Here is a 27,991-nt window from a genome sequence, read left to right as displayed (position 1 = left end):
TAGACATGCAGCAAATCAAATCCACTGGGGATGGGATACCTACACTTGTATTGATGGCTGATGAGCCCAAACCATGGGAAGCAGCTTCTGCCACAAAGACTACATATGTAGCAGTGTGACATTATGAGAATTATACAGAACTGTAAAGGTTAATGTCATGTCCAAATCAACCACTAGAGGGAGCTAGATGCAGAACTATATAACGCATCGATGCTAAGCCTTCTGGGAGAGTGTTGAAGAGAAGGCTCGGAGAAAGACTGTAGGAAAGTTAGTGTGAATGAGAGCAGATCATAGTTATTGTATTAGTGTAGAGATTAGTGGTAGATGAGTGTAGATTGTATATTTATTGTCAATTGTTTATTATATAGAAGTAAGAGGTATAATTCAATTAAGTAGTGCAAATACATCTTTAGCTTTGTTTGATACAAAAGCTAGTTGTGGTCTTTATGAACAGTACACCAACCATCCTCGGATCTGAACCACAAAGAACACCACAAGCAGGGTACTGAGTTGCTACAGCCACTTAGCGTCATGGTGTGCATGTTGGCCTGCAGGTGATGTCGGCAGTTTCCTCTGTCATCAGCTAGTGTTGGAGAATAAACATAGCTATTCTGCTAGTTCAGGGTATAATAAGAATACTGTGGTATTATTTTGAAAAAGAAAAGCAGCTTGCCATTCTCGTTTTCTGGCCAATGACCTTTCAAATATATCACCAAAAATGTAGCTGGATTGGTCATCACATTGTTGCTTGTGGAAAGTTGCTGCCGTAGAATTGGTTGTGGCATTATCTACATAACATTTAAAATCACTCCTGGATTTGAGACATTTTGATATAATAGTGTACTGTACAAATACAAGTGTTATTACAAAGATCTGTGAGCTGGTACGTCAGCAGGTTCATTTGTGAATCTTGGCTTTCAGGGTACAGCGTCTGTCAGAATTATGCCAAAATATGGGCGGCAGAGAGTGGAACAAATTCTGTTACAGAGATCAGTTGTTATCATCCTCAATGCAGTTATTATCTTCCATTGGCAGGAAAGTTGGAGATTTCAGCTTTTAAAGTTTCACTGTTCAGTGGAGTGCAGCACTCTCAGGCAAATAATGTGCCCAGGGAAATTTCGCAAGTCACTCCTTTTTACATCATTAGCTCATTATTCTGGACAGTAACCACAGTGCCAAGGTGTACTGTATGAACAATGTCCTTAAAGATCTCATCATCCTTCACGGGAATCCTGTTACACACTATCCATGCATTTTAAGCTTAAGGGGAAATAAGGAAGTGAAACATCTCAGCATACTGGTTCACATAGAGCTTACTCCAACTGGAATGGCCTACATTGTTTCCTTGGATCTAGTAGTTTTGCTGTTGGCTCTGTACTCCTGTGCAGTACTTTCTGACGGTAAAATAGATTTTTGATAAGAGCAACTGACCTGTGTGTAACAGAATTCTCACCAGAACCTCAGGCATATATTCGCATAATTCAGAAACTGAAAGTCAAAGATAGTTACATCAACCTGATGTATCGCTATCTCTTACAACAGAAAACACAATATTGGAGACTGTGAAAGTTCTGAATGGTGTAAGAATTTTAAAAAGTTGTGATTGGGTTATGGAAATAAAAAGGTCTGTTTTTTTTTATAGATTATTAAACCTAGATCAATGTATTGTGAAAGAAAAGGTCTGAAGATTTGGGTACCCATTTTTGGTTGCAAGGATTACGATTTGCCACCTGCTCTTTCCCATTGGGGAGGTAGCATTCAAACAGAACACTGCCTCCTCATTTCCAAATGTGCTGCATTTCACCAGGGTTCCAGCAGGATGCAAAGGTGAGTGGTGGTGTAGTGGTAATGTTACTGGACCAGTGATCCAGAGGCCCAGACAAATGCTCTGGGACATGGGTTCAAAACCCACCATGGCAGCTGGTGGAATTTGAATTCAAATAATAAAAGTTGGTCACGGTAATGGTGTTAATTGCCTTAAAAGCCCATCTGAGGGAACAAAATCTTCTGCCTCTGCTGGTCGGTAAATTAAATTTTACATGCCGCACAGCAAGGGTTAAGAAAACTTACAAAGGTGGGGTAGTCTGCCCCTAACGCTTGCGGACTGAGTGCACGTGGTAAAAATAAATGTTCTGCCACGGTTTTTGTTTTTATTTCAGTGCCTCATGGTCTTTTTATCTTAAGCTTTTTTTTATGGTGGGGGAAAGACTGGTCCCTTTGTTTATATGGGCTGGTAAGGTCCCTAGGATTTGTTGCTTCAGAGGGAACAATAATTGGACAGCCTAGTCCTGCCGAATCTTCGGCACGATTACCGAACAGTGAGAAGGTTTGATGCTGGGGTAGGGAAGCAGATATTGTGCGCATGCAGGAAGCGGCATGTAAAAGGTCGGGGCTGTGGACGCTGGCTACTCCCATTGATGCCACGGAAATACTCAGAGTCTGGCTGTAGTGTCAACACTGAGGATATGGAAGTAGTTTCGCAAACATTTTAAATTAATGGTAGGTTCGAAAATAATGCCAGTCTGAGAAAACCATCTGATGAAACTTGCAAGAATTGACGCTGCGTTTCACGAATGGGAGGAAAAAGGTGTGATCACATTGAAAGACTTGTTTCTTGAAGGTTGTTTTGCAACATTTGAAGAATTGAAGGTGAAATATGAGCTCCATGGAGCGGAGCCTTTAGATAATAATAATCTTTATTCATGTCACAAGTAGGCTTGTATTAACACTGCAATGAAGTTACTGTGAAAATCCCCTAGTCACCACACTCCGGCACCTGTTTGGGTCCACTGAGGGAGAATTCAGAAAGTCCAATTCTTCTAATGAGCACATCCTTCGGGACTTGTGGGAGGAAATCGGTGCACCCAAAGGAAACCCACGCAGACACGAGGAGAACATGCAGACTCCACACAGACAGTTACCTAAGATATACACAGAAATAGGCTTTGTAAAGGAGATTTTTCCTACGTTCCCAATGTTATCCTCTTCTTCTTTGCTGGAAGAGGTGTTGATGGTGTTGGGGATAGAAGTTACTTCTGCTATTTATAGAGAAATTATGGAAGCAGGATCAGAATCCCTGGATTGGGTTAAGGCCAAATGGGAGGAGGAATTGCAGGAGACATTGGAAAAGGGCTTTGGTGTGAGATGCCACGGAGGATAAATGCATCGACTTCATGTGCGAGATTGGCACTAATACAATTGAAGGTAGCTCACAGAACACATTTGACGAGGTCGAGAATGAGTCACATGTTTGACGGGGTTGAGGACATTTGAGACCGATATGGGAGAGAGCTGGTCAATCGTACACATGTTTTGGTTATGCCTGAAACTGAGGAAATTCTGGAACAACTTCTTTTGCGCCATGTTGACGGTGTTACAGTTAGACCTGGAACCCAGTCCCCTGGGAGCCATATTCACGTGTTGGACTTGCCAGAGCTCCAGACATGGGCAGGGGAAGATGTCTTAGCCTTTGCCTCGCTGGTGGTGAGGAGGCGGATCCTATTGAGTTGGAGGACAGTTTCTCCACCCTGTGCCTCAATAAAGCTTGGATATTTAATGGAGCTTCTAAGCCGAGAGAAGGTTAAATTTAGTTTAAGAAGGAATGAGGAGGGATTTCATAAAAGATGGCGTGCGCTCACATCTCACTTTAAGGAATTAACCTCAGTCAGCAACTAAAAGGACAGGTAGTCAGTTTGTTAATTAATAGCTGAGGAAGCGATTGTTAAATGTTAGTTAAATATGTGTAATGTAATTTATGTTAAAAAATGTTTTGAAAAAATTAATAAAATATTTATTGAAACAAAACTGTCCTCTATCTGACAGAGCAGAGCCAAAACAGCAGGAGACAGGCGCATGTTCATCCTCTGAGCCCAATGGAAGAGATATACTTCTGCATCATGGGGCTGGCTATGTTGTAGTTGGTAGCATTAACATCACAAAGCGCATTATTCCCCTTCTCATATCCCACATGACCCTCATTCTGCTATTAGGCAGGATGTGTAAGCTGCTGGTCGTGTCACTGTAGATTCCATAATATCCGGTTCCTTGGTAAAGGACATGAGTCGGTGTGCAGTCAGGCAGAGCAATGCAGTGAACCCCACGGGATTGCTTTGCTCTGCTTGTGCACGTCACTGAATTTCATAAAATTTACAGTGCAGAAGGAGGCCATTTAGCCCATCGAGTCTGCATCGGCCCTTGGAAAGAGCACCCTACCCAAGCCCATGCCCCCACCCCCACCCTCCCAGTAACCCCATCCGACCCTTTGAACACTAAGGGCAATTTAGTATGGCCAATCCACTTAACCTGCATATCTTTGGACTGTGGGAGGAAACCGGAGCACCCGGAGGGAACCCACGGAGACACGGGGAGAATGTGCAGACTCCGCACAAACAGTGACCCAAGCCGGGAATCGAACCTGGGACACTGGAGTTGGGAAGCACCTATGTTAACCACTGTGCTACTGTGCTGCCCCAATAAAGTCAATAAAGAATTGATCCAAGAGTACTCCCCTGTATGCCTTTCAATAATTTTGACATGGCCATGGGGTCTCAATGCTCCACAGCCCTCCTCCCTCTTCCTGATTTTGTGTCTTCCTATTCCCATGAGATGCCACCTATTCGGCCACAACAGTTCCAGGAGGCTGACTGAGAGCAACATCACACTATGATGAGAAGCACTGCCACTTGATCGGACACTCCTAGGCAGCAGCTCAGATAATGGCACTGTGCAAACCTTAGAGTCAGGGGTCTGCATGAAGTGAGTCACCAGGCGTGAATGTGCTGCAGCCAGGCCTGGGGAAAAGGATAGTTCATGTGCCAATAGACCTGTGGGTTACACAAGGTCTGGCACAGTTGGCTCTGAAGTGGACTTCACTGCAAACAGGAGAATGCTGGTAAATGTGAATTTCAGATGCTTGGGGCGATGGTAGGCTTGTCAGACAGTCGCCTATCGACAAGCATGGAGGAGCCTGGGTCCAATGTGTCAGATGACATTGTACGCAGCTTGTAGCCTATTCTTTCCATTGTGGGAGCGGTGGCCAATTCCATGCCGGCACTTGCAAATGCAGCAGTCACGCAGTGTCTCACAACCACTGTAGCACAGGCAAAAAAAATCACCCAACATCTCAGTGGAAAATGAAACAGATTTCATGAGAGCCTTGCTTGCTACCATGTGGGATCAAATTGCTGTCCTCATGCTGCAGATCTCAGTGCTCAAAGGGGAATGCAGATTCTCACAACAGTCCGCAATCTGTCTTCCAACAATTATATGGTTTGTTGGGGTGCTACCCCAGTTGAGGGCTGAGGTGTTGAAAGTTTCTGCATGGTGCCTGAGCCTGCTGCTCTCTCTCTTAGGATGACAGCATTCGTACTCCTACCACTTGCCATTCTGGAGCATGCTTGTTTCTGCCTTTCAGCCAGCTAGTCTAGTCAGTCCACATAGCTGCCACCAATGCCAAGGTGGTGCAACAGAAAGTCAGGCCCTACAGGCTTGGAGTTGCTGTAGAGTGTCCTGGAAGGTTACCTGCAGCCTTCTGCATTGAAATTCAGCATCTTTCCACCAGCCATGCTGCAGCCACTGGGGCAACACTACATAGGAGCACTAGGCAGTCAAAGATACACGCAAGGCAGACGCCAAGGGTGATTAGTCATTTCCTATTGAATTACTCGGTACATTTTTTTGATAAGGATTTTACAGAACGATTATTGCTGGTGGTTTGTGTTGTAGAATCTTTGCCAGGGGGTAGTGCAATGAACCGTCCCAGATGGAAGGTGCAGTTGGCTATAGCCACAGTGCTAAAGAGAAGTCGTTCTGTGGGGAACAGAGTCTGAACAGCATACTCAGACAGCCCGTGAATGTGTCCCAGATGCCTTCTCCCTCCCTCCTGCTCTTAGCCTTTTCCTCCTTCTTTTCCTGAGCTGACCTCCCATTTCCTAGAAATGGCTGTGACCTTGTGCTACTGATGTTATGGAGGATGCAGCAGAGTACCTGGGATTCTGTGGCCCCATTACAGTGAATGGAGTTTTAGTCAAGCGCCAAATTCTCCATTCTCGCTGGCAGAGGTGGCAGGGCGAACTCAGCCTATATGTATGCTTGGAGAATCTCCGCCTGTATGTATGCTGACTTTGAATGGTCAGATGGCAGAGGAAGGCCATCAATCCCATGTATAGGGACACAGGGAACTCTCTGGGCGTTCCTGGAGGTATGAGAATGGTGGCAGACTGTCTTAGAATCAAGACATCATGGCTGCTGCTAGGGTAGCAAGCATTCACCGACATTATGTATTCTGTATGGTCATATAATAACTGCATATTGATCGAAGAGTAGCCCTTGTGGTTCCTGTACTGCTGTCTGTTGACATGGGCATGCAAACGATGGTGTCCTGCACCATTGAAAATCCTGCTTTCCTGGCAAATTCATGTATCCACTCGTTCTGCTTTTTCCTCTTTAGGAAGAACATATTGCACTTGCCTGTCTTCGCTTATAGAGCTTCCATCTTCTCCTAGATGCATAGATGGACAGCACACTGGTGAATGTTAGATATGTTGCACAATCCCGGTCACATAGAATTTTAATGGTACTGTGGCCTGATTTGGATGGAGGTGTGGGAAGTACTCTTGGAATACCCATTCTGGATAGGGCCATAGGGCCTTTTCCTACTTCATTTTTGAAGTGCTTACCCTGTCTCAAACATTTTTCTCGCTCTCTCGCTCTCTCGCTCTCTCTCTCTTCCCCCCCCCCGGCATGGATGCACAAGCTAACTAACCAATAAAGGCCACAAACTGCAGAACCAAAGTGAATCACCTGCAAAGTCTTATATTGCTCTAGTCGGGTTGTGATGCAGCTGAACGCATGTTGATCTGAGAGTGATTAGCACAGGCGTTTTGGCTGGTACAGGCTTGGAGGGCTGAAGGGCCTGTTCCTGTGCTGTATTGTTGTTTGTTCTTTGTCCGATGTGGTCAACGTTTCAGCAATGTGCATTAAATCAGCTAGTCAGGCAGCCTGACGTCACGTTCCCACTCTTGCAAACGCCTGGCATTCCCATGCAAATGCCCTGCACAGCATTGGTGCAGCATAGGAGATGCCAGTAAAGACCAGCAGCATTACTGGTCAAAATGGGTGCCTTTGGAGCTTCTGGAGCGCAGCCACCAGCAGTGCTACGCAGCCCAATTTTACGGCCAAAATGCTTTGGTATTTCCTCATTAAAATATTGGCCCAATATAGGGCAGCACGGTAGCACAAGTGATTAGCACGGTGGCTTCACAGCGCCAGAGTCCCAGGTTAGATTCCCTGCTGGGTCACTGTCTGTGTGGAGTCTGCACGTTCACCCCGTGTCTGCATGGATTTCCTCCTGGTGCTCCGGTTTCCTCCCACAGTCCAAAGCCGTGCAGGGTAGGTGGATTGGCTATGATAAATTGCCCTTAGTAACCAAAAAGGTTAGGAGGGGTTATTGGGTTATGGGGATAGGGTAGAGGTGGGGGCTTAAGTGGGTCGGTGCAGACTCGATGGGCCGATTAGCTTCCTTCTTCACTGTACGTTCTATGCTCTATGTTCAAATCTTTCCAAAGTGAGCCATCCTGCTGGCTGCTTTGCTCACGATACATTATCCTGCACCCTTCAGCTCTAATTTGTTTTGACCTGTAAATTGTTGGAAGTATGACCTGTTTAATGGTGCAATGAAAGACAAAAAAGGACCTTGGTGAACAATGGGACCAATTCTGTGTCTCTTTAACAAATACAATTTAAAGATTGATGAAGAAACATGGGAACAATTGCCCCTTATTGGATTAAAAAAAGTGACAAAAGCTATGAGTTCAGAGAGATTAACAAAAGTACAGAAAGAAAACATAATAAAAAATGAAAACATCTAAATATAAAATTGTTTCCTTTCTGGGCAGCGGAGGCTTCTTTGCATTCATTATCAATTATCATGTGATTAATACGGTATTTGTCTGATAAGTCTGAGTCCTAACTTTCTGTGGCAAATTTACTCTGAGTTTAAAATGGAATTCCAACAAACGCTTACAAATAACAAGAAAGCTGTGAACGACGTGCCCTTTGTGTGAGTTAAAGGATGGCGAGGCATAAGTTGATCTGCAAGTTATGACGATTCATATCTCTTCTTTGCCTGAATGAGCTGACCTATTTGCATATTAACGACGACATGCATTGTTAAATTCTCATTATTTTTCAAGGAAGGTTCTAGCTATTGTAAGCATGTGGTAATACTCTGTAATGGTGATGATTCCGAGCAAAACACAAGCCATAGAAGTGTAATAGCCCTTAAATACCGGTACATCCAGATTGCAATGTTCATTTGTTCAGTTATTTTTAATGAAATAAGTTTTTTTTAATGATCTTATTTGAACCTTGGTTGAATAGTATCACATTTAATTGAAAGGGTTCTGGTCAAAATTAAATTTTTTAAGAATACATGTCAATTAATTTGTCCGCCCTTCCATGGTGAAAAGGTGTTGCCTGATGCATGTTTACCTTTTGAAAGAGATATTCAGTCAATAGTTAAAAATAAGTAAACAATACCCTCTTCCTACACAAATTGTTGCCTATGCGATTCAATCTTGCGGCAAATATTCCTTTATTGTGATCTTTTGGGTTTGGGCGGCATTCTGGCACAGTGGTTAGCACTGCTGCCTCAGAGCTCCAGGTTCCCAGGGTTTGATTCTGGCCTTGGCTGACTGTCTGTGTGGAGTTTGCCCTTCTCCCCATGTTTGCATGGGTTTCCTCCTGGTGCTCCGGTTTCCTCCCACAGTCCAAAGATACCTAGTTTAGGTGGATTGGCCATGCTAAATTGCCCCTTAGTGTCGAAAGGTTAGGTGGGGTTACGAGGATAAGGCAGAGGAGTTGGCCTAGGTAGGGTGCTCTTTCAGAGGGTGGTGCAGACACGATGGGCCAAATGGCCTCCTTCTGCCTGTAGAGATTCTATGATTCTATTCTAGAATTCTATGGTTAAATGCATTATACATTTAACTCTAATAGTTTGGAAATATCTAATTACAGAGAAATCACTTATTAAAATACTTTTCTTTTGTTGCTACCACTTTTAGCAGGTCATAAAGAGATTGTGAAAAGGCTATAAATAAATTTCATGACATTTGGTATTTATATTTTACTTGCAGTTCAGCCTTTATGACATCAGTGCTGTACCTATTACTACAACCATCCCATCTTTGCCCCATCAACGAGAACACTCTCTCAATTTGTGCATTTGTTGGGTATGGTTAAGAAAATGACACTGGTGGCTGATGGTGAATTCTGTGCAAACAGATATTTAAAATTGGTTGGGATAGCCCTTGGTGTCATCAGAGACAATCCCTTAGCTCTTGCTCTCCAACCCTGTCTGGCCCTAACCTGATCTTGCTGCTGCTACTCCTATTACCTGGATATGCCTGCTCACACTGCTGGTGTTGCTTCCACTCTCCCGGTGCATCCTCAGCCCATGCTATCCCTAATCATTCTGCTTGTGCCAGCGACAATGTGGCAAAAGAAACAGCAAGAGGAGACTGAGACTCCCACAACACCAACCTGGAAACCCTGGGCTGGATTCTCTGCAGCCCCATGCCTGAAATCGCATTTGGTGCGAGGGCAGAGAATGGGCGTCGACAAGGAAATCGGGACCGGTGCCGCAGAATCGATTCTCCGGTCCCCATGCGCGGGAACCGCCCATGCGGGATCTACGCGGATTCTCCGTACAAAACTGGCCGAGTTCCTGATGGCGTAGTTCTAACCATGTATTGGCCGTCGGGAACATCAGTCCGCGGCTGCCCTGATGGGGGCATCGATCACCGGGGGGGCCTCATGGACAGCCAGGGGAGCGATCAGGCGGCACGGATCCGCGGGCGCGTGTGATCTCGGGGGAGCCTACAGTTTGGATGACGGTCCACGGTTCGAGTCCGCGATCGCGCATGGCGTGGCCGCTGCAGGCCGCCGCCGTTCGCGTGCGCGGACTCCCGACCGGAAGTGCGGGGGCCCCGTATCCGCAGCCGGAGCTGCAAAAAGCTCTCCGGGGCCCTGCCAGCCCCCTGCAAGGTAGGAGAATCACTTGACTTTTTGAAGGAAAGCCATGTGTGAAACATCAGCGTGGGGGACATATCCCCATTTTTGGAGAATCCAGCCCCGTGGGTGGTATTCGATGGCACCTTCCACCAGTTGCATTTGCCATTCCTGCCGAAGTCGATGGATTTTTGAATGGCTTGCTGCATTCTCCTGTCCCACTCCCATAGGACAGGGCCATAAAATTCTGCCCCAGAAATGTTAGCTGTGCCAGATGTCTGCGCACAAATTGATATAGGGGCCAAATGGCATCCCAGGGAGAGTTCCTATGAGATGTGCGACAAATGTTAAAAATAAAGGACAATTCTGAAAAATGTAGGACAGTTGATCACCCTGTGTCCAGCACTGACTCAAAGCCAAAATTGCCAAGAAACCAACATTATCTACCACAGCAATGATAATAGTACTCTAAGAAACTTTGCGGCTTTGCTAGAAACAGACCAGCTATGTACACAGGTCTGATTCATTTAGGATCTGTCATGATCCAAGTGGGGATCCGTAAATCAAAAGAACCAAATTTACCCCCAAATGAAGAAACTACCCAACAGGATTTCACTTTTTGCACAGTTTACTTCAACTTAATGTAAATTAAACATGAATTAATAGGTAAATCATGATTGGTACAACCCATAAATTACATATGGAATTGTAGATATTGCAAATACTAGTTCATGGCATTAGTAGGCAGTTCACTGTGCCTCTTCCAGTTTCAACCACACAATCCTACCGAGCACAATTCCAGTCCCTTTCCTTCAAGGCCGTAGCCAATTCTCCATTAGTGGCAATGTTTTGCATGTGCAATCTTCTCTATATAGCACACTTCTTCCTGGAACATCCTTAACTCAATTGCAGTCAGTTGTGCAGCATGGATCTACTGGAAACCCCATCTCCACCTTGTCATGATATGCAAACATGCAACCAATGAACACTCAGAATAGGACACAACCAATGGGCAGCCAGGACACTCAGAGGTGGCATCACCACATGGGGGCATGACATAAACACTATAAAAGGGATGAGGCACTCACACCCTGCCTCTTTCCACAAACAGACATCTAGAGAGTTAGATAGGGTTGATCAGCAGCATCACACCCCAGCACGTGGCTTAGTGGAAGCTGGTACAGTTAGACTGAGTTACTACAGTTAGATTAGCAGAGAGTCAAACACATTTGAGAACTGCGTTAATAGTTCAATAAACATGTTGAACTCATTTCAGAGTCTGGGGCATCCTTTAGTTAAGATTGCATCAAGTAGCAGCCTGTGTTATCCGAAGCAGCATAACACAACACACCTCTCCTCTTTTCTCTTTGTGCCTGTGCGCTGCACAGTCTCTTCATTTTAATTTTCCCCCTATGGTACCGCTTGGGTCACCATGTCGTATGGACTGGTATTTCTTATTATCCAAACACTACAACTGATCACTTTGCAAGCGATACAAACTCTCAAAAATCATTTTTAAACATTAAAAAAAATTACAGATTCTCCAAACCTGTTAAAGTAAGTACTATTTTTCCTATTGTTACTCCTTTTAGATTAGAGGTTATTATGGGCAGAAATGTCAATGCTCAATGGAAAATACTGTTATTGCTGATAAAATGAAAGAAAACAGTAGATCTTCAAAATTCATACATAGGGGTGGTTCAGCACAGTGGGCTAAACAGCTGGCTTGTAATGCAGAACAAGGCAGCAGCGCGGGTTCAATTCCCGTACCAGCCTCCCCGAATAGGTGCCGGAATGTGCCAACTAGGGGCTTTTCACAGTAGCGTCATTGAAGCCTACTTGTGACAATACGCTATTATTATTATTATATCAAGCTGCATTGAAAAGCACCTCTGCAGCTATCTCTACAAAATTGTTGATAATTCACAAACCTCACTGGTCACAGACAAAACTCAAGTCTAATTTGAGTTTTACTGTATCTTTCGATCATTGGTAATATTAAATCTCAGAATAATAGTAGCTCACTGCTTCCATTGATTTGGTTAGCCACCATCTGAACATCGTCATTTATCACTTTTAAAGCTACCCGTGGAGAGTGTGTAATTTTTTGTAATTTTAGATTATGCACACTTCACTATCGATTGCCCCAGTCTTTTATTTAGTATTGTGTGTCAACCTTCATAAGTGTACCTTAATAAGCTTTCCAAAAGAAAAAGCTTTGAAAATTGGTTGAAGATGAATTAGAGGGTGGTGGTGCTGTTCTGAAGAGAATAGGATGTTGTACTGATAATCAAATGCTGCTGAAAATCAGCAAATTTTATCATATGGTTTACAGAAGATTCTTTTCAACAACCTATTTCCTCCTGCACTTAGTAAAACAAAGATGAATAACCACAATTATTCTGCACATTAATGGCTCGTCGCAACAGATAGTCATCTGCAGTTATAGATCGGGTAATATAAAAAGCAATGAGAATTTTTTGCTGTGTAGAAAGTTGCTTTCCACTCTCAGACATGTGCACAGATGAATCCATAATTATTAAGTTTGATTTCCTCCCCTTTGTGTGCAGAGAATGCTTAATTCTTTGGCACAAAGCAGAAGAAAAGGAATTATAAACCGTTACAATGCCTGGGATTTACTGAGAGGCTGAGATTTGCCTCCATGAAAGTGGAACCATACTGAGGTTTGGACAGTTGCATGTTGTCCTGCCTCAACTTTCCTGATCAAATGTTGAAATCGTGACTGTTTTGAGAGCTACCCAGAAGTTGGCACAAGATCTTACATGCTATCCTTGCCAAATGGGATTGGTGGGATCTTAGAGCCAGGCAGTAAGATGTTGAGGCTGTCAAAAGTGTTCACACTATTTCTTTACAGGTACTGGACATCATTCGTGAGCCTTAAGCCTTTCTGTTGCTATTTTTGGATTGCAGCCGAAAGACTCTGTAGCTGTCAGCTATCACCACTACCTTGTACTGAGAGACTTGGGGCAAGCATTGAAATTCTACTCCTGTTTCTGGATGCAAGTTCTGCCCGAGAGCTCCTGAAGCAGGAATAATCCTGGCAAATGACTTGAACCTAAAAATACAGGTAGGTTCAGTCCATGTCAGGTGAAGTGCAATTGGTCTCTTTCCCCTCATCTTTTAATTTTTTTTCCCAAGTATTTTTCAGCTTCTCTTTCGAAAACTAATCTGGATTGTCCATCCTTCTTTCTCCTGGAGTATTGTGGAGAAATGCAATGATCTGTGAAAGCAGTAACAATGGTTCTCCTAAACTTGCACTTTGTTCTCTAACTTAGAAACAGGTCTGATGAAACGGTCCCCCTATTGCTGAACTTACCAGTAACAATTTCCTGCTAAAACAGAATCATGGAATTGCGACAATGTAGAAGGAGGCCATTCAGCCCATCGTGTCTGTACCGATACTTTGAATGAGAACTGCACCAATGTCCACCCTGTCCTATTCCCGTAATCCCATAACCTAGCCTGCACATCCCTGGACACAAAGAAGCAATTTATCATGGCCAATCCCTAACCCAAACATCTTGTGGGAGAAAATTAGAACCAAGAACAAAGAACAAAGAAAAGTACAGCACAGGAACGGGCCCTTCGGCCCTCCAAGCCTGCGCCGACTATGCTGCCCGTCTAAACTAAAATCTTCTCCACTTCCGGCATCCGTATCCCTCTATTCCCATCCTATTCATGTATTTGTCAAGATACCCCTTAAACATCACTATCGTCTCTGCTTCAGCCATTTCTTCCGGCAGCGAGTTCCAGGCACCCACTACCCTCTGTGTAAAATAACTTGCCTCGTACATCTCCTCTAAACCTTTCCCCTTGCACCTTAAAACTATGCCCCCTAGAAATTGATCCCTCTACCCTGGAAAAAACTCTCTGACTATCCACTTTGTCTATGCCCCTCATAATTTTGTAGACCTCTATCAGGTCGCCCCTCAACCTCCTTCGTTCCAGTGAGAACAAATCAAGTTTATTCAACCTCTCCTCATAGCTAATGCCCTCCATACCAGGCAAAATCCTGGTAAATCTCTTCTGCACCCTCTCTAAAGCCTCCACATCCTTCTGGTAGTGTGGCAACCGCCGGAGGAAACCCACGTAGGTATCGGGAGAGAGTGCAAACTCCACACAGACAGTGACCCAAGGCCGGAATTGAACCTGGGAACCTGGCCCTGTGAAGCAGCAGTGCTAACCACTGTTGCTGGAGAAAGTGGAAACTGAATTGGAAAACCTTGGGATAATTCGATAGGTGCAGTTTGAGGAGTGAGCCGCAGAAGGTGTTCCCATCCTCAAACCCAACATATCAATCCACCTTTGTAACGATTATAAACTCACAGTCAATAAGGTCTCGAAACTGCACCGATACCCCATGGCACGCATAGAGGATTTGTTAGCCAAATTAGAGAAGGTGAAGGTGGAGCCCAAACAGGAGAGTCAAAAAAGAAATGATGACACCATGAGACCTGAGAGAACGTTTAAGACTGGAGGCACTGTATATATGCAAAACTTTGGTGATGGCCTCAGTTGGGTCCCCGGAGTCAGATTAGAGCAGATGGGGCCGGTCTCCTACAAAGTCAAGGCCAAGGAAAAGTCCTCAAAAAGCACCTGGACCACCTTAGGAGTAGAAGCGTGCTCTTGTCGAAACCACAACCCAACCTCAGTCGTGGCCTTCTCTGCTGCCGGGCTACAGCTCCCGGAGGACCCTAAGGCCGTCTCCCCTGACAGTGAAAACCTAGGTCTGAAATGGAGGCTGAAGAAACTAAACCAGCCCACCGGTGGCGGGTACCGATGACAAAACCTGCATCGGTGGCCCTCAGGCACTTCTTGAGGAAGTGAAGGTTACCTGTCCACTTCACACCCCCATGATCCAGCTTCATCTGCCATGGACTTGAGGCAGAGCACTAAAAGGTGAAGGACACCTAACCATCGCGGGAACGATGAAGGTAAAACGGACTTATGGGGGAGGGATGTTACAACCCCCACGAAGATCTCAGCGGATCATTGAGTGATCTCCCCATGGGCATCGTGGAGTATGAGTTCACGTATTAAGTGGGTGAAGGCTCGCCCAATAGGGGCTCGTTGGTGTCGGTTTAAATACTGTAACCCAGACGGGACCGGTGTTCCCAGTGGTCCCTGGCTGGGACACCTGTGGTGTAAGCTGATGGGCAGCACAGTAGCATAGTGGTTAGCACAATTGCTTCACAGCTCCAGGGTCCCAGGTTCGATTCCGGCTCGGTCCACTGTCTGCGCGGAGTCTGCACGTTCACCCAGCATCTGCGTGGGTTTCTCCGGGTGCTCCGATTTCCTCCCACAGTTCAAAGATGTGCAGGTTATGTGGATTGGCCATGATAAATTGCCCTTAGTGTCAAAAAATTGTTAGGTGGGGTTGTAGGGATTGGGTGGAGGTGGGGGCTTAAGTGGGGTGGTCTTTCAAAGGGCCTGTGCAGACTCGGTGGGCAGAATGGCCTCCTTCTGCATTGTAAATTTTATGGGCGGAATTCTCCACAACGGCCGACGCTGTCATGAAACCCGGAGTGTTTCACAATGACATCGGAGGCCGCTCCTCGCCCCCTATTCCCCCCCCCACCCGGGGGGGCTAGGAGCGGCGTTGCGGAGAACTCGGCCGTCGGGCCTTGACGCTGGCATCAAGGCGGCGCGCCGAGAATGATGCGGCCGGCGGCGCCTAATGATGTCAGCTGCACATGCGCAGGTTGGCTGGCTCCTCCCGCGCATGCGCAATTGCCGTCTTCCCCTCCGCTGCCCCGCAAGACGTGGCGGCTTGATCTTGCGGGGTGGCAGAGGGGAAAGAGTGCGTCTCTTGGAGATGCCGGCCCGATGATCGGTGGGCACCCCTCCCGAGCACGGCCCTGGTGCTCAATCCCCTCTCCGCCCCCCAGAGGCCCCAAACTCACTTTTCCCGCGCTGTTCACGCCGGCAGTGACCAGGTGTGGTTGCCGCCGGTGTGAACAGTTTGGAAACGGGAGGCCGCTCGGCCCGTCCAGGACGGAGAATCGCCAGTCACCGTGAAAAACGGCGACCCGCGATTCTCCGAGCGGCGTGTCGCAAAATGCAACACGCCATTTTGGGGGGGTGGGAGAATCGCGGGGGGTGCCAGAGCGGCCCTCCTGTGATTCTCCCACCCAGCCTGGGGAGCGGAGAGTCTATGACTCTGCTGCCTCGGCTCCTTTTCTGTTCTAGAATACACCCATGGTTTGCTTAGTCTGCTCTGCTGAAATCCTTACAAGCGTTAATGTTCTAGCTTAACAAAACTTTTCTCTTTCAAACATACTTTCCTTTTTCAAATCGTCTGACATTAGTTTATACAAGTGAAAGCATCGCCTTGCAATTTTAAATGTTTTGCGTTCTGCGCTTGTACGGTTAGCAGAATCTGTGTTTATCACTGCAGCCTCCTTCAGCCCTCCCTGCCTTCGATCTCGGAAGTCCCATCATTGAGAGCTGTCAGCAAATCTGACTGGCCGGTAGCTTTTCAGCCCGACAAGGCACAGTGCTGAAATGGCCAGAATTGGTACTGAAGCACTCTGCCTGGGACTAAGTACCAGGAACTTTGAAAAGTAAATCCCTGGGGTCCTAGGAGCGGAAGAATAGGGAATGACTGTGGGGTGAGGGGGGGGGGGTTGGGAGGTTGGGTTGGGGGGTTGTGCCATTGGGGGTAAGCAGTGAGGAAAGGGGGTCCCAGTCCTCCATATCCGGGAGGGGGGGGGGGCACTCCAGCTCTGAGGGGGCCTTCAGAATTGGGCACCACCCTCTTCATGCCCGAGATGGGGAAAAGCTCAAATGACACTTTCCCACCCTCTCTGCACGCGCTCCCGCCGGCCTAAAAATCGAGGCTGGGAGGCGTAAGGTTCTTAAGTGGACATTAAGTGGCCACTTAAGGGCCTTAATAGGTGAATAGCTGAGCGTCCAGCCTGAGGCCCTCTCTGCCCAAGTGTGAAATTGTGTCTGGATTTGGGTAGGTGGGTTACATGCACATTCAGTTGTATGTACCCCCCACCGTACCTCAGAACCTGCCTTCGGACGGAGTGTACAATTCCACCCCTGATGTTGTGCAAGGTGCTAGATGAATGCACAAACCATTTTTTTTAAGGGCATGATATGAATTTAAATTGTGACTTCAAGCCCTTAATTTGTTGAAGGCGACTATCATTCAATTCAAAGTAATAATGAAATATTATTCTGGACATACACTGACAACAATTCTCATGTTAACACAGATTGCTAGCAGGAATAGAAATCCATTATTGTCGAGACTGTTAGCGGGATTAACATTTCAGCATCTCCAGCCACAGGGCTGTAATACTTGCTAACAAATGGTCGATCTAGAATACAATAACTAAAATGAAGATTGCAACTTGCACCAAGATCAACTAATTTGATTGCTTTAAATCAGACAAAATATTTCGAAACAGCCAGTTCAAAGTTGCATCTGTATTATTCTATTAATTCAGGCTTCGATAACCTTTGACAGTATATTTCATAGCAGCCAGTTTATGGATGCAGCAACCGCTGGAAAATGTATCATCTTGAAAAAAATAGAATCCATATCTGATCTGGGATTCCACAACCCATACGAAAAAAATTGATCTGAAGATCCACAGCAAACCTTTCATAAGTAAAATTCCAGACACAGAAACGTGTTGGTTGATTCGAGACTTTGTTCTGCTGGAGATAATTTGTTCCCTTCAAAGAGAATTGACTAATTATGCTAATTAGGAGGCGGCAGTAGAGCTCCTTTTGAAGTGTTACTGACCACTGCAGTAATTAAAAATCTATGAACAAAGCATTTACCCTAAATAAGTCTGACACGCTGCAGTTGCTTTTTTTTTGTTATAACTTTAAAAATAAGGCAGCACGAATTTCAGAACTTGTGACTCATTAATTTAGCAGTCAGAATTGATACACTGAACCCTTTTAAAGAAATTAGGTGTTATTTCCACTGACAGCAAAATTGCCAAAGTGGTATTAAAATTTGTTGCAGAATCAAATAACATTTCAGGGAAGCAGGCAAAAACCATGTACACATGTCAACAAGCCATCCCTTTTTTATTGGCCAGGTAGAAATTGCCAGATAAAACCAATTCATTTGATGTAACAATGGAAGATCTCAGGGATTACTTTAAGCACATCAATAAACTGGCACTCCCAAAACATTACAGCCCTTTCAATCGATACCCAATAAGCAGGACACAGCTGCAAGATGCAATGAAATGAAAATCGCTTATTGTCACAAGTAGGCTTCAAATGAAGTTACTGTGAAAAGCCTCTAGTCGCCACATTCCGGCGCCTGTTAGGGAGTGGTACGTGAATTGAACCGTACTGCTGGCCTGCCTTGGTCTGCTTTCAAAGCCAGCAATTTAGCCCTGTGCTAAACAGCCAACACTTTTCCATAGGTGTATTACCTCAAGTCATTGGAAAACAACCTAAATCACGATAGCACTGTGGTTTGCACTGTTCATAGTGCCAGGGTTCCAGGTTCGATTCCCAGCTAGGGTCACTGTCTGTCCGGAGTCTCCCTGGGTGGAATTCTCCGCTCCCGCGCGGCATCGGGAAGGTCGTCGTGAACTCGGCCGAGTTTCACGACGGCCTCGGAGGCTGCTCCTCGCACCCTATTCACCCCACCCCCCCAGGGGGCTAGGAGCGGCGCTCCGTAAACCTCGGCCGCCGGGCCTTGACACTTGCGTCAAGGCGGCGGGCCGAGAATGACGCGACGGCGTCGACCAGGTGTGACATCAGCCGCACATGCGCAGGTTGGCCGGCTCCAACCCGCGCATGCGCGGTTGCCATCTTCCCCTCCGCTGCCCCGCAAGACGTGGCGGATTGATCTTGTGGGGCGGCGGAGGGGAAAGAGTGCGTCGCTTGGAGACGCCGGCCTGACGATCGGTGGGCACCGATCGCGGGCCAGTCCCCTCCCGAGCATGGCTGTACTGCTCACTCCCCTCTCCGCCCCCCACAAGCCACAAACAAAGATTTGGCGCCATGTTCACGACGGCAGTGACCAGGTGAGGTTGCCGCCGGTGTGAACAGGTCGGGAATGTCAGGCCGCTCAGCCCATCCGGGCCGGAGAATCGCCAGTCGCCGTGAAAAACGGCAAGCGGCGATTCTGCGAGTGGGGGGTGGGAGAATCGCGGGGGCTACCAGGGCCGCGTATTGTGAGTCGCCCGGCCCTCCCTCAATTCTCCCACCCGGCGTGGGGAGCGGAGAATCGCGCCCCCTGTGTCTGTATGGGTTTCCTTCGGGTGCTCCAGTTTTTCCCCAGAAATCCAAACGACGTGCTGTTGGGTGAATAGGACATTCTGAATTTCCCACTGTGTACCCGATCAGATGCCAGAATGTGGTGACTCGGGGCATTTCACAATAACTTCTTTGCAGTCTTAATGTAAAGCCTACTTGTGACAATAAAGATTATTATTATTATTAGATTCACGAACCCAACTTGTGCAAATTGTGCATATATATCCTTCAATTCTCAGCAACTCAAGAGTTTTTTTCCTGGACAGTTCAGAAAACTGGGTGACACAGAAGCACAGTGGTTAGCCCTGTTGCTTCACAGCTCCAGGGACAAGGGTTCGATTCCCTGCTTGGGTCACTGCCTGTGCACAGTCTGCATGTTCTTCCCGTGTCTGTCTCAATTTGTTCTGCATGTTCCGGTTTCCTCCCACAGTCCAAAGATGTGCAGGTTCGGTGGCCATGATAAATTGTCCTTAGTGTCCAAAAAGGTTGCGTGGGGTTGCTGGGTTATGGGGAAAAGATGGAGGTGTGAGCTTAAGTGGGTGCTCTTTCCAGGGGCCGGTGCAGACCCGATGGGCCGAATGCCTCCATCTAAGCCGTAAATTCGATGAACAAAAATCTATGAGCTGTCGAGGCCCCAGATCTAAAAATCTGCCTTAAGGCAGATTTAAAGCAAGGAGGTCACCTTCTCTGACACACCCCAGGCGGTTCTGACTGGATCTGTGGGCTCAATATACGCAGCTGAGCCTGTGCTTCAGGTTCAGGAAGACTCTGATCATTCCACAGCATCTTCCTCTCATCCTTTAGCCTGTTATGGGTCAATGGAGTTCCCACAGCAATGCCCATTCTACCGCGATGAATTGGAAACTCTCTTTGCAAAAATAAGAAACTGAAATAACACAAAAGTGCAAAACGGCTAAAAGGAAATCCACGCAAAAGACTAAAAGCATTAAAAGCAAAGCCGCACAGTTTCAAGAAAAACTCTAGGGACTGAGTTGCGGACTGTACCCATTTAAAATGGAATTTCAGCAAAGTGTATTTGAGAAACAAGACAGGGAAAATGAGTAGGAAAGGCTACCCTAATTATCAGGATTCTCAAAGCAATGAAGGAAGAACTTGCATTTATAAAGTGTCTCTTGTGACCATAGACACTCTAAAGCCAATTAAGTACTTTTGTGGTATCGTCACTGTTATAATGTAGGAAATGTAGCAGCCAGTTTGAACAAAGCAAGTTCCCAGAAAATGTAATGTGATAATCTCCAGATAATCTCCTTTTTGTGATGTTGCTGGGTGTATAAATAATGGCCACGTCAGCAGGGAAAATGCCCTTGCTCTTTTTTGAAATAGTGCCATGTGACCTTTTACATCCACCTGAGAAAGGGTAGAGGGCACCCATGTTCACTCACAGAACCCCTACAGTGCAGAAGGAAGCCATTCGGCAATCGAGTCTGCACCCCACATAACCCAATCCCCCACCATATCCTCATAACCACACCTAACCTACATATTTCTGGACACTAAGGTGCAGTTTAGCATGGCCAATCCACCTACCAGCACATCTTTGGACTGTGGGAGGAAGGCGGAGCACAAGACATGGTGAGAATGTACAAACTCCACACAGTCACCCAAGGCTGGAATTGAACCTGCGCCCCTGGCTCTGTGAGGCAGCAGTGCTAACCACTATGCTATCATGCCACCCTGTTCCACACTGTAACCTGTTCTGACTGGACGAGAAGGAGTGAACTGGCTCCCTTTTATTCCGTCTCCCTGATTGGTCACAACAAAGCCTTTTAAAATGTATTTTTCCTATAAATGCTTTTTCCAATCCAAACATATTTGATTCTCAATAAGGAACCAATCAAACCAGCCTTTCTTGAGTCAAAATAGTAAGTTTATTAGTTACTAAATCCAAGAAAAAATAATAAAAGATGCAACAACACACACGTACACACACAGATCTCAGAAATAAAAAAAGTAAAAGTCCAAATAAAAGGTAAAAGTTTAAACAATTCGGTGTTTTGTTTCTCCTTCAGATGTAGATTGCTGAATGTTGCGGTCATTTGAGGTTAGCTGGTTTCCCTTAAAATCTTAGATTTGAATTGAAGTTCCGATTGCACTTGCTGGAGACAATTTCCCTCCTTTTAATTCCATGATCCTCTTTCAGGAATGGCTGGGTTTATTCCAAAGTTCTTTCCAAAGGATAGGCTCTGTGAATGATTTTTAGACTGTTAAGAGTTGGAGATGTTCTTCTTCGGAGAGAATCGGGAGCAATTTCTTGCTGTTTCCTTCAGGAGTTTTTCCAGATGACTTTCATGACTTCTGTCTGTTTCTGGCTTGGCAAAATAAGTTCTTAAATAATCCTCCTGTCTTTATATTTCAAGAAACAAATTTGATTGACATAGGTGGGGTTACAAGGATAGGGCAGGGAGTGGGTCTAGGTAGGGTGCTCTTTCAAAGGGCCGGTGCAGACTTGATGGGCCAAATAGCCTCCTTCTGAATTGTTGGAAACCTGTGATCCTTACCCTTGAGATAATAACTTGCAGTCATTGTTGTTGAACAAGTAATCACTTTTCATCTTTTATCTCTGAAAATTTTGCAAGATTTCAATATAGTAGAAGCCAACAGGAGTTGGGTTATTTCATCCTTTGCGAGTGTGTTTGAGTACATACTCCCTAATTAACAGTTCCCTATCTTCTTGACCAAAATATAGTTATAATCAAGCACTTTGCATTTTTAATGCCTTCCTTTCAAGAGTCCCTTTTTAAAGTGGATCTTGACCACCCCAGGTGTTAAATTCCTTGCAACATGTCAGAGCAATCCACATGGGAACCTATCAGAAACGTGGTGAACTTTTATCTTGAGTAATGAACCTGAATTACCATTAATTAACAAAGTCTTATTGGTGCACATTAAAAAATGCAACCTTCTTTTGAAGCAACGTCCACATTCTTACTGATTTATAGTTTTTGCACAACATCAAGTGACTGCTACTACTCATCTTTGGTCAGTGTCTTTTCTTGTATTTTTGAAAACCAGGTCCTCTTTGAACAGTTCAATGTGTTTTTGAATCTATAGGTGGATTTGCTGAGTCAAAACTTCCTATTGGATTGGATTGGGTTGGTTTTTGTTTATTGTCACGTGTATCAAGGTACAGTGAAAAGCATTTTTCTGCGAGCAGCTCAACAGATCGTTAAGTATATGAAAAGGAAATTAAAGACATACCTAATAGGGCAACACAAGGTACACAATGTAACTACATAAACACTGGCATTGGGTGAAGCATACAGGAGTGTAATGTTAAACAGGTCAGTGCATAAGAGGGTCGTTTATGAGTCTGGTAACAGCGGGGAAGAAGTTGTTTTTGAGTCTGTTCATGCGTGTTCTCAGACTTTTGTATCTCCTGCCTGATGGAAGAAGATTGTTGCAATAAACCCCTGACATCAGTGTGCACGCACATTTGGTCCACACTGTGTCAGATGGTGCCTGTACTAATTTGTGCATGCTCCATTTAGTGCGCCGCCAACCTGATCCATGGCCACCTCTCGCTCGCTCACTGCTCCTTCCCGAGCCCTGTCATCCTTTGCCCCCACTCTGCTCTCCTTCTATTACTTCCCGCTTGCCTTTCCCAAAAACTGGTTGCCCCTCCCCTTGTATTTACAGCGCCGGTAAAGTACAAAGGAAACTACCTTGTACATTGTACCATCACACACTCCCAGGAAAGGTACAACGGGGATTAGATACAAAGTAAAGCAATACATTGCCTATTTTTATTGGAAAAATACTTTTTTGTAGAGATGAATATATAGCATTGTTTGCAGTTTCCATTTCAAGTTTTCATTTCATGGCACTGGCAATGCTGCCACAGGCACTGTAACTACATCGGCAGGAATTGCGCCTTCTCTAGTTGGAACATCACTAAATGCAGCTTGCATTTGATATACTATAACATCTCCAATAATCCAGTGCTTCCTCAACAGTGGACTACTGTCAGCCTAGATTTTTGTGCTCAAATCTCTGGAGTGAATTAACAACCTTCCGATTCAGATGAGAACTTTAATCGGACCTGTGCAAACTAGCAGAATGAACCCTTTGAGCATCCAGTAAATTTAGTGGAAAACTACCTGGGTGCTTACTACCAGTGCACTTTCAGGTCAAAGACTCCCCAAACTGTCTGACAACACAATGGCACTGGAAATCTATCCTTCTACTTTTTTGTGGACCAAAGGAAACCAATTGTGTCATTGTTAACCACGCTGTGTGTATCACACCAACAAAATGTCAGTAGTTCAATGTGATTTCTCACAGCACAAAGAGGTTGGGATTGGGAAATTTGTGGAGAATTCAAAGGAATGGCTCTTCCCTCATTACCATTTGCATATCTCATCTATCACATGCTATGTTTAATTTAGATTAGCCAGGGGTGTCAAAGGATGTGGAAAAATGGTGGGTGAATGGAGTTGAAGTACAGATCAGTCATATTTTAAATGAATGACAGAACAGGCTCAAGTGGCTTATTCTTGTTTCCATAACAACAGTGTCTATGCTTCAAGAGTCATAATGAGCTTCAAAGCACACTGGAACGTTCCGAGAATATGAAAGTTAACGTTCTCTCTTTCATGTCATAAGAGGTGGACTGTGTGAAAAGTTACTTCTACAGCTAAGCTGCAATCTGTACAACATCTGTGTTAACATGCAACATACAGAAACACTTGATATGAGAATTTTGAAGTAATTATCACTGTATCTTAAGGATTGGAGAGCATGTTCCTGGTCTTTCAAAATTTCAAATTATGTCACTCTTGTCTTTGTTTTTAAATCTCTTTATGAGCTCACCTCAGTATTGACATGTATTTATTGAAGCAAATTGAATACCAAACCATATAAGGCAACATTAGGGAAGATAGACAAATGCTTGGTCAAAGAGGGAGATTTCAAGGAGTCTTTTAAATGTGTGGAGGGTGAGGTGGTGAGAGAGAGTGAGACATAGAGAGAGATATAGATGTTGACATGTTTAGGTGGGCACCTGAAGGCTTGGCCACGAATGATGGAGCAATTAAAATGAGGGATGCTGAAGAGACCAATTAGATGAGTGCAAATATATCTATCAGAGGGCATTGGGGCTCTTGGAGATCATAAATATAAGGAGGGGTGAATGTGGCTTTGAAAACAAGAATGAGAATTTTAAAAGTGAGGCATTGCTTAACCAGGAGCCCGTGTAAGTCAGAGAGCACAAGGGTGGTGTTGGGTGAAGGAAGGACATTGGCAGCAGAGTTTTGGATGACTTCAGGTTTATGGAAGGTAGAATGTCGACAATCAGCCAGGAGTGTGTTGGAATGCTCAAATCTAGAGATAACAAAAGCAAGAATGGCGGGGTTTCTACAGCAGATCAGCTGAGACATAGGACACGTTGGTGATGTTATGGTGGTGGGCGTAGGTGCTCTTCGTGATGCTGCAGACATGTTGGAAGCATATCCCAATGTCCTATATGACAATAAGGTTGAAGATAGTCTGGTTCAACTTCACTCAGTTGCTAGGGAGAAGGATAGCTTCAGTAGCTAGGGACCAGTGTTTGTACCAGGGACTGAATACAATGACTTTGCACTTTCCAAAATTTAATTGGAGGAAATATTTGCTCACCCTACACGGAATGTTGGACAAGCAGTCTGCTTTTTAGTGACAGCAGAGGACTCAAGAGAGTAATATTGAAGTATAACTGGGTGTTGTTAGGATCCATGTGAAAATATATGCTTATATCTCCAGAAATTCTCGAGCACTTCAACCCCCATTCACTGAAGTCACCCCTATCTGACTTCAACCTCTTATCTATCGCCCATTCTCTTAACCCACCATTGCTGCTAAGTGATAGCTGTGGCTCAGTCGATAGCCCACTTGTTTCTGAGTCAGAAGGTTATGGGTTCAAGTCCCACTCTAGAGTCTTGAATATAAGAATCACGATTGACACTGCTGTGCAGTGTTGGAGGTGCCATCATTTGAATTAGATTGTTACAATTAAGAGGTTTTATAGGATTGAAAGTTTTTTGGACAGTGCTTTTAATTTAGGGTAAAATGAAGGTGATTACATGTGACCTGGTCTGAAGTCTGCCTGATCACAGTCTGTCTGGATGGGCAGCATGGTAGCACAAGTGGCTAGCACTGTGGCTTCACAGCTCCAGGGTCCCAGGTTCGATTCTCAGCTTGGGTCACTGTCTGTACGGAGTCTGCACTTTCTTCCTGTGTCCGCGTGGGTTTCCTCTGGGTGCTCCGGTTTCCTCCCACAGTCCAAAGATGTGCAGATTAGGTGGATTGGCCATGATAAATTGCCCTTAGTGACCAAAAAAGGATGGGGGAGTGGTTATTGGGTTATTGGGTTAGGGGGATAGGGTGAAAATGTGGGCTTAGATGGCAGACTCGATGGGCCGAATGGCCTCCTTCTGCATTGTATGTTCCATGTTTGTTAAAGATGTATAAAAGGTAAGATAGAGAGGCAAGAGGACATTGGACATTGGACCACTGGAAAATGAGGATGGAAAAGTAGTAATGGAATCAAAGAAATGGCATAGGATCTGAACTGTTACTTTGTATCAGTGTTCACGGTGGACGATACCAGTGGCAACTTCAGAGAGTTAGGGGGCAGAGGTTAATTTAGTGGCCTTCATTAAAGAGAAGGAACTGAGAAAGCTGAATCCTCTGAAGGCAGATAAATGAACTGGATGAGATGGACTACACCCCAGGATTCTGAGGAGATAAGAACATAAGAACTAGGAGCAGGAGTAGGCCTAGCTCATCGAGTCTGCTCTGCCATTCAATGAAATCATGGCTGATCTTTTATGGACTCAGCTCCACGTTCCCGTCTGAAAATCATAACCCTTTATTCATCAAAAAATTCTCTATCTTTACCTTGAAAACATTTAATGAAGGAACCTCAACTGTTCACTTGGCAGGGAATTCCATAGATTCACAATCCTATGGTCCTAAATCTACTTCCCCTTATTTTGAGGCTATGCCCCTGTTGTAACCTGCCTGCTTACCACTGGTTGGGGACTAATGACAAGCCCACAATCCTACGGGAGTATGAGCTTCCCCAATGAGGGGGGTGAAGAAATCATTAGCAGACTCCCTGCATAAATAGAGCTGGCCAGTTTGGAACCAGCAGAGAGAGAGGAGTGAGCAGCAAGGGAAGTTGCTGCTGCTGTTGTATAGATATGTTATTGTAAATAAATGTTATTTCGTTATATTCTGAAGACTCATGCTGGATTCTTCGTAGCCCTCACAAAAGCCCCTGAGTTCTGCTTTCACCTGCCAGTGTAAACAACCTCCCTACATGTATCCTATATATTCCCTTCATTATTTTATGTTTCTATAAGAGATAGCTGAGGAAACTGTGGAGGCATTGGTGGTGATTTTTCACTGGGGTCTAGGAGGGTCCCAGAGGATTGGAAAATGGCTAATGTAGCACCTCTGTTTAAGAAGGGAGGGAGGCAGAAGGTGGGAAACTATAGGCCGGTTAGCCTGAATTGGGCTGTCGGTAAAATTTTAGATCCATTATTAAGGATGGGATTGCGGAGTACTTGGAAGTGCATTGTAAAATAGAACTGAGTCAGCATGACTTGGTCAAAGGAATGTCATGCCTGACAAATATGTGGGGAGGTAATGAGGAAGTTAGACAAAGGAGAACCAATGAACGTGATCTATTTGAATTTCCAGGAGGCTTTTGACAAGGTGCCGTACAGGAGGCTGCTGAATAAAACCTGAGCCCATGGTATTAGGGGCAAGGTACTGGCATGGCTAGAGGATTGGCTGACTGGAAGAAGACAAAGAGTGGGGAAAAAGGGTCTTTTTCAGGATGACAATCGGTGACCAGTGGTGTTCTTCAGGGGTCAGTGTTGGGACCACAACTATTCACGACCCGGAACAAGGAACTGAGGGTAGTTTTCAGACGATACAAAGATATGTAGAACGACAGGTAGTATCGAGGAAGTGGAGAGGCTGCAGAAGGACTTGGACAGGCTAAGAGAGTGGGCAAAGAAGAGAGTCAGGCAGAGATAGTTAGGTTCTTGATTAATAAGGGGATTGGGGTTATGGGGAGAAGGCTGGAGAATGGGGATGAGAAATGTATCAGCCATGATCGAATGGCGGAGCAGACTCGATGGCACAAATAGTCTAACTCGGCTCCCATATCTTGTGATCTAAAGGAAGCCCAATTTGTTTTGTTGAGAACAGGTGTAAGGTGTTCACACTTGAAGATAATGATAGGAGAAATTGTGTTCGCAATGTTCGACTTCGGCTGAAATTGTCCATCTGGGGACTAAGTCCAGTTGCTGGTGCAAGAACGTGGAGTATTTCCCACTGCAGAGGCTGGAGGTAAACAGTGCCAAATCTTCTGAAGTCAACCCCATTGATTATGCAACCAGGTGTTTGGCTCTGTATTCCATGGCCTGATGGCACATAGTCCACTGTCCCATCTGGCTGCCATACTGAAAAGGTGCCCAATATTACTGATCCACTATTGAAGAAAGACGGTGGCCTGCCTGAAAATGAAGATGGATCTTCAGAAGCACTCGGAGGCCAGAAGGTGGATCTCTTGAGAAAGAAAATAGGTCTCCAGGAACATTCTGAGGATGGACAATGGACTCCCTCCAAGACATTGACTCTGGAACATTCAGCTATAGGTGCTCCTATGACCCACTGCTGTGGTGTTCTGGGGCCCAGGGTTGTTGTTGGCCTC

The 27,991-nt window shown here is 45.3% G+C and overlaps 1 protein-coding gene across 1 annotated transcript in view; it reads left to right on the top strand.

The window, feature by feature from the left end:
* The window catches only part of LOC119953915 (acid-sensing ion channel 2-like), a 348,128-nt gene that overhangs the window by 111,528 nt on the left and 208,609 nt on the right, over window positions 1-27,991 (top strand). Inside the window, exon 2 of the mRNA XM_038778584.1 lies at window positions 12,940-13,096. Within this exon, the coding sequence (XP_038634512.1) occupies window positions 12,940-13,053 (114 nt within the window). The 3' untranslated portion in view covers window positions 13,054-13,096. The remainder of the gene's footprint in view (window positions 1-12,939; window positions 13,097-27,991) is intronic.

The sequence above is a fragment of the Scyliorhinus canicula genome, chromosome 19, assembly GCF_902713615.1.
Source record: "Scyliorhinus canicula chromosome 19, sScyCan1.1, whole genome shotgun sequence".
NCBI classification, from domain to species: Eukaryota; Metazoa; Chordata; class Chondrichthyes; order Carcharhiniformes; family Scyliorhinidae; genus Scyliorhinus; species Scyliorhinus canicula.
The sequence above is the reverse complement of the archived record's forward strand: the minus strand, read 5'-3'. Positions and strand labels throughout refer to the sequence as shown.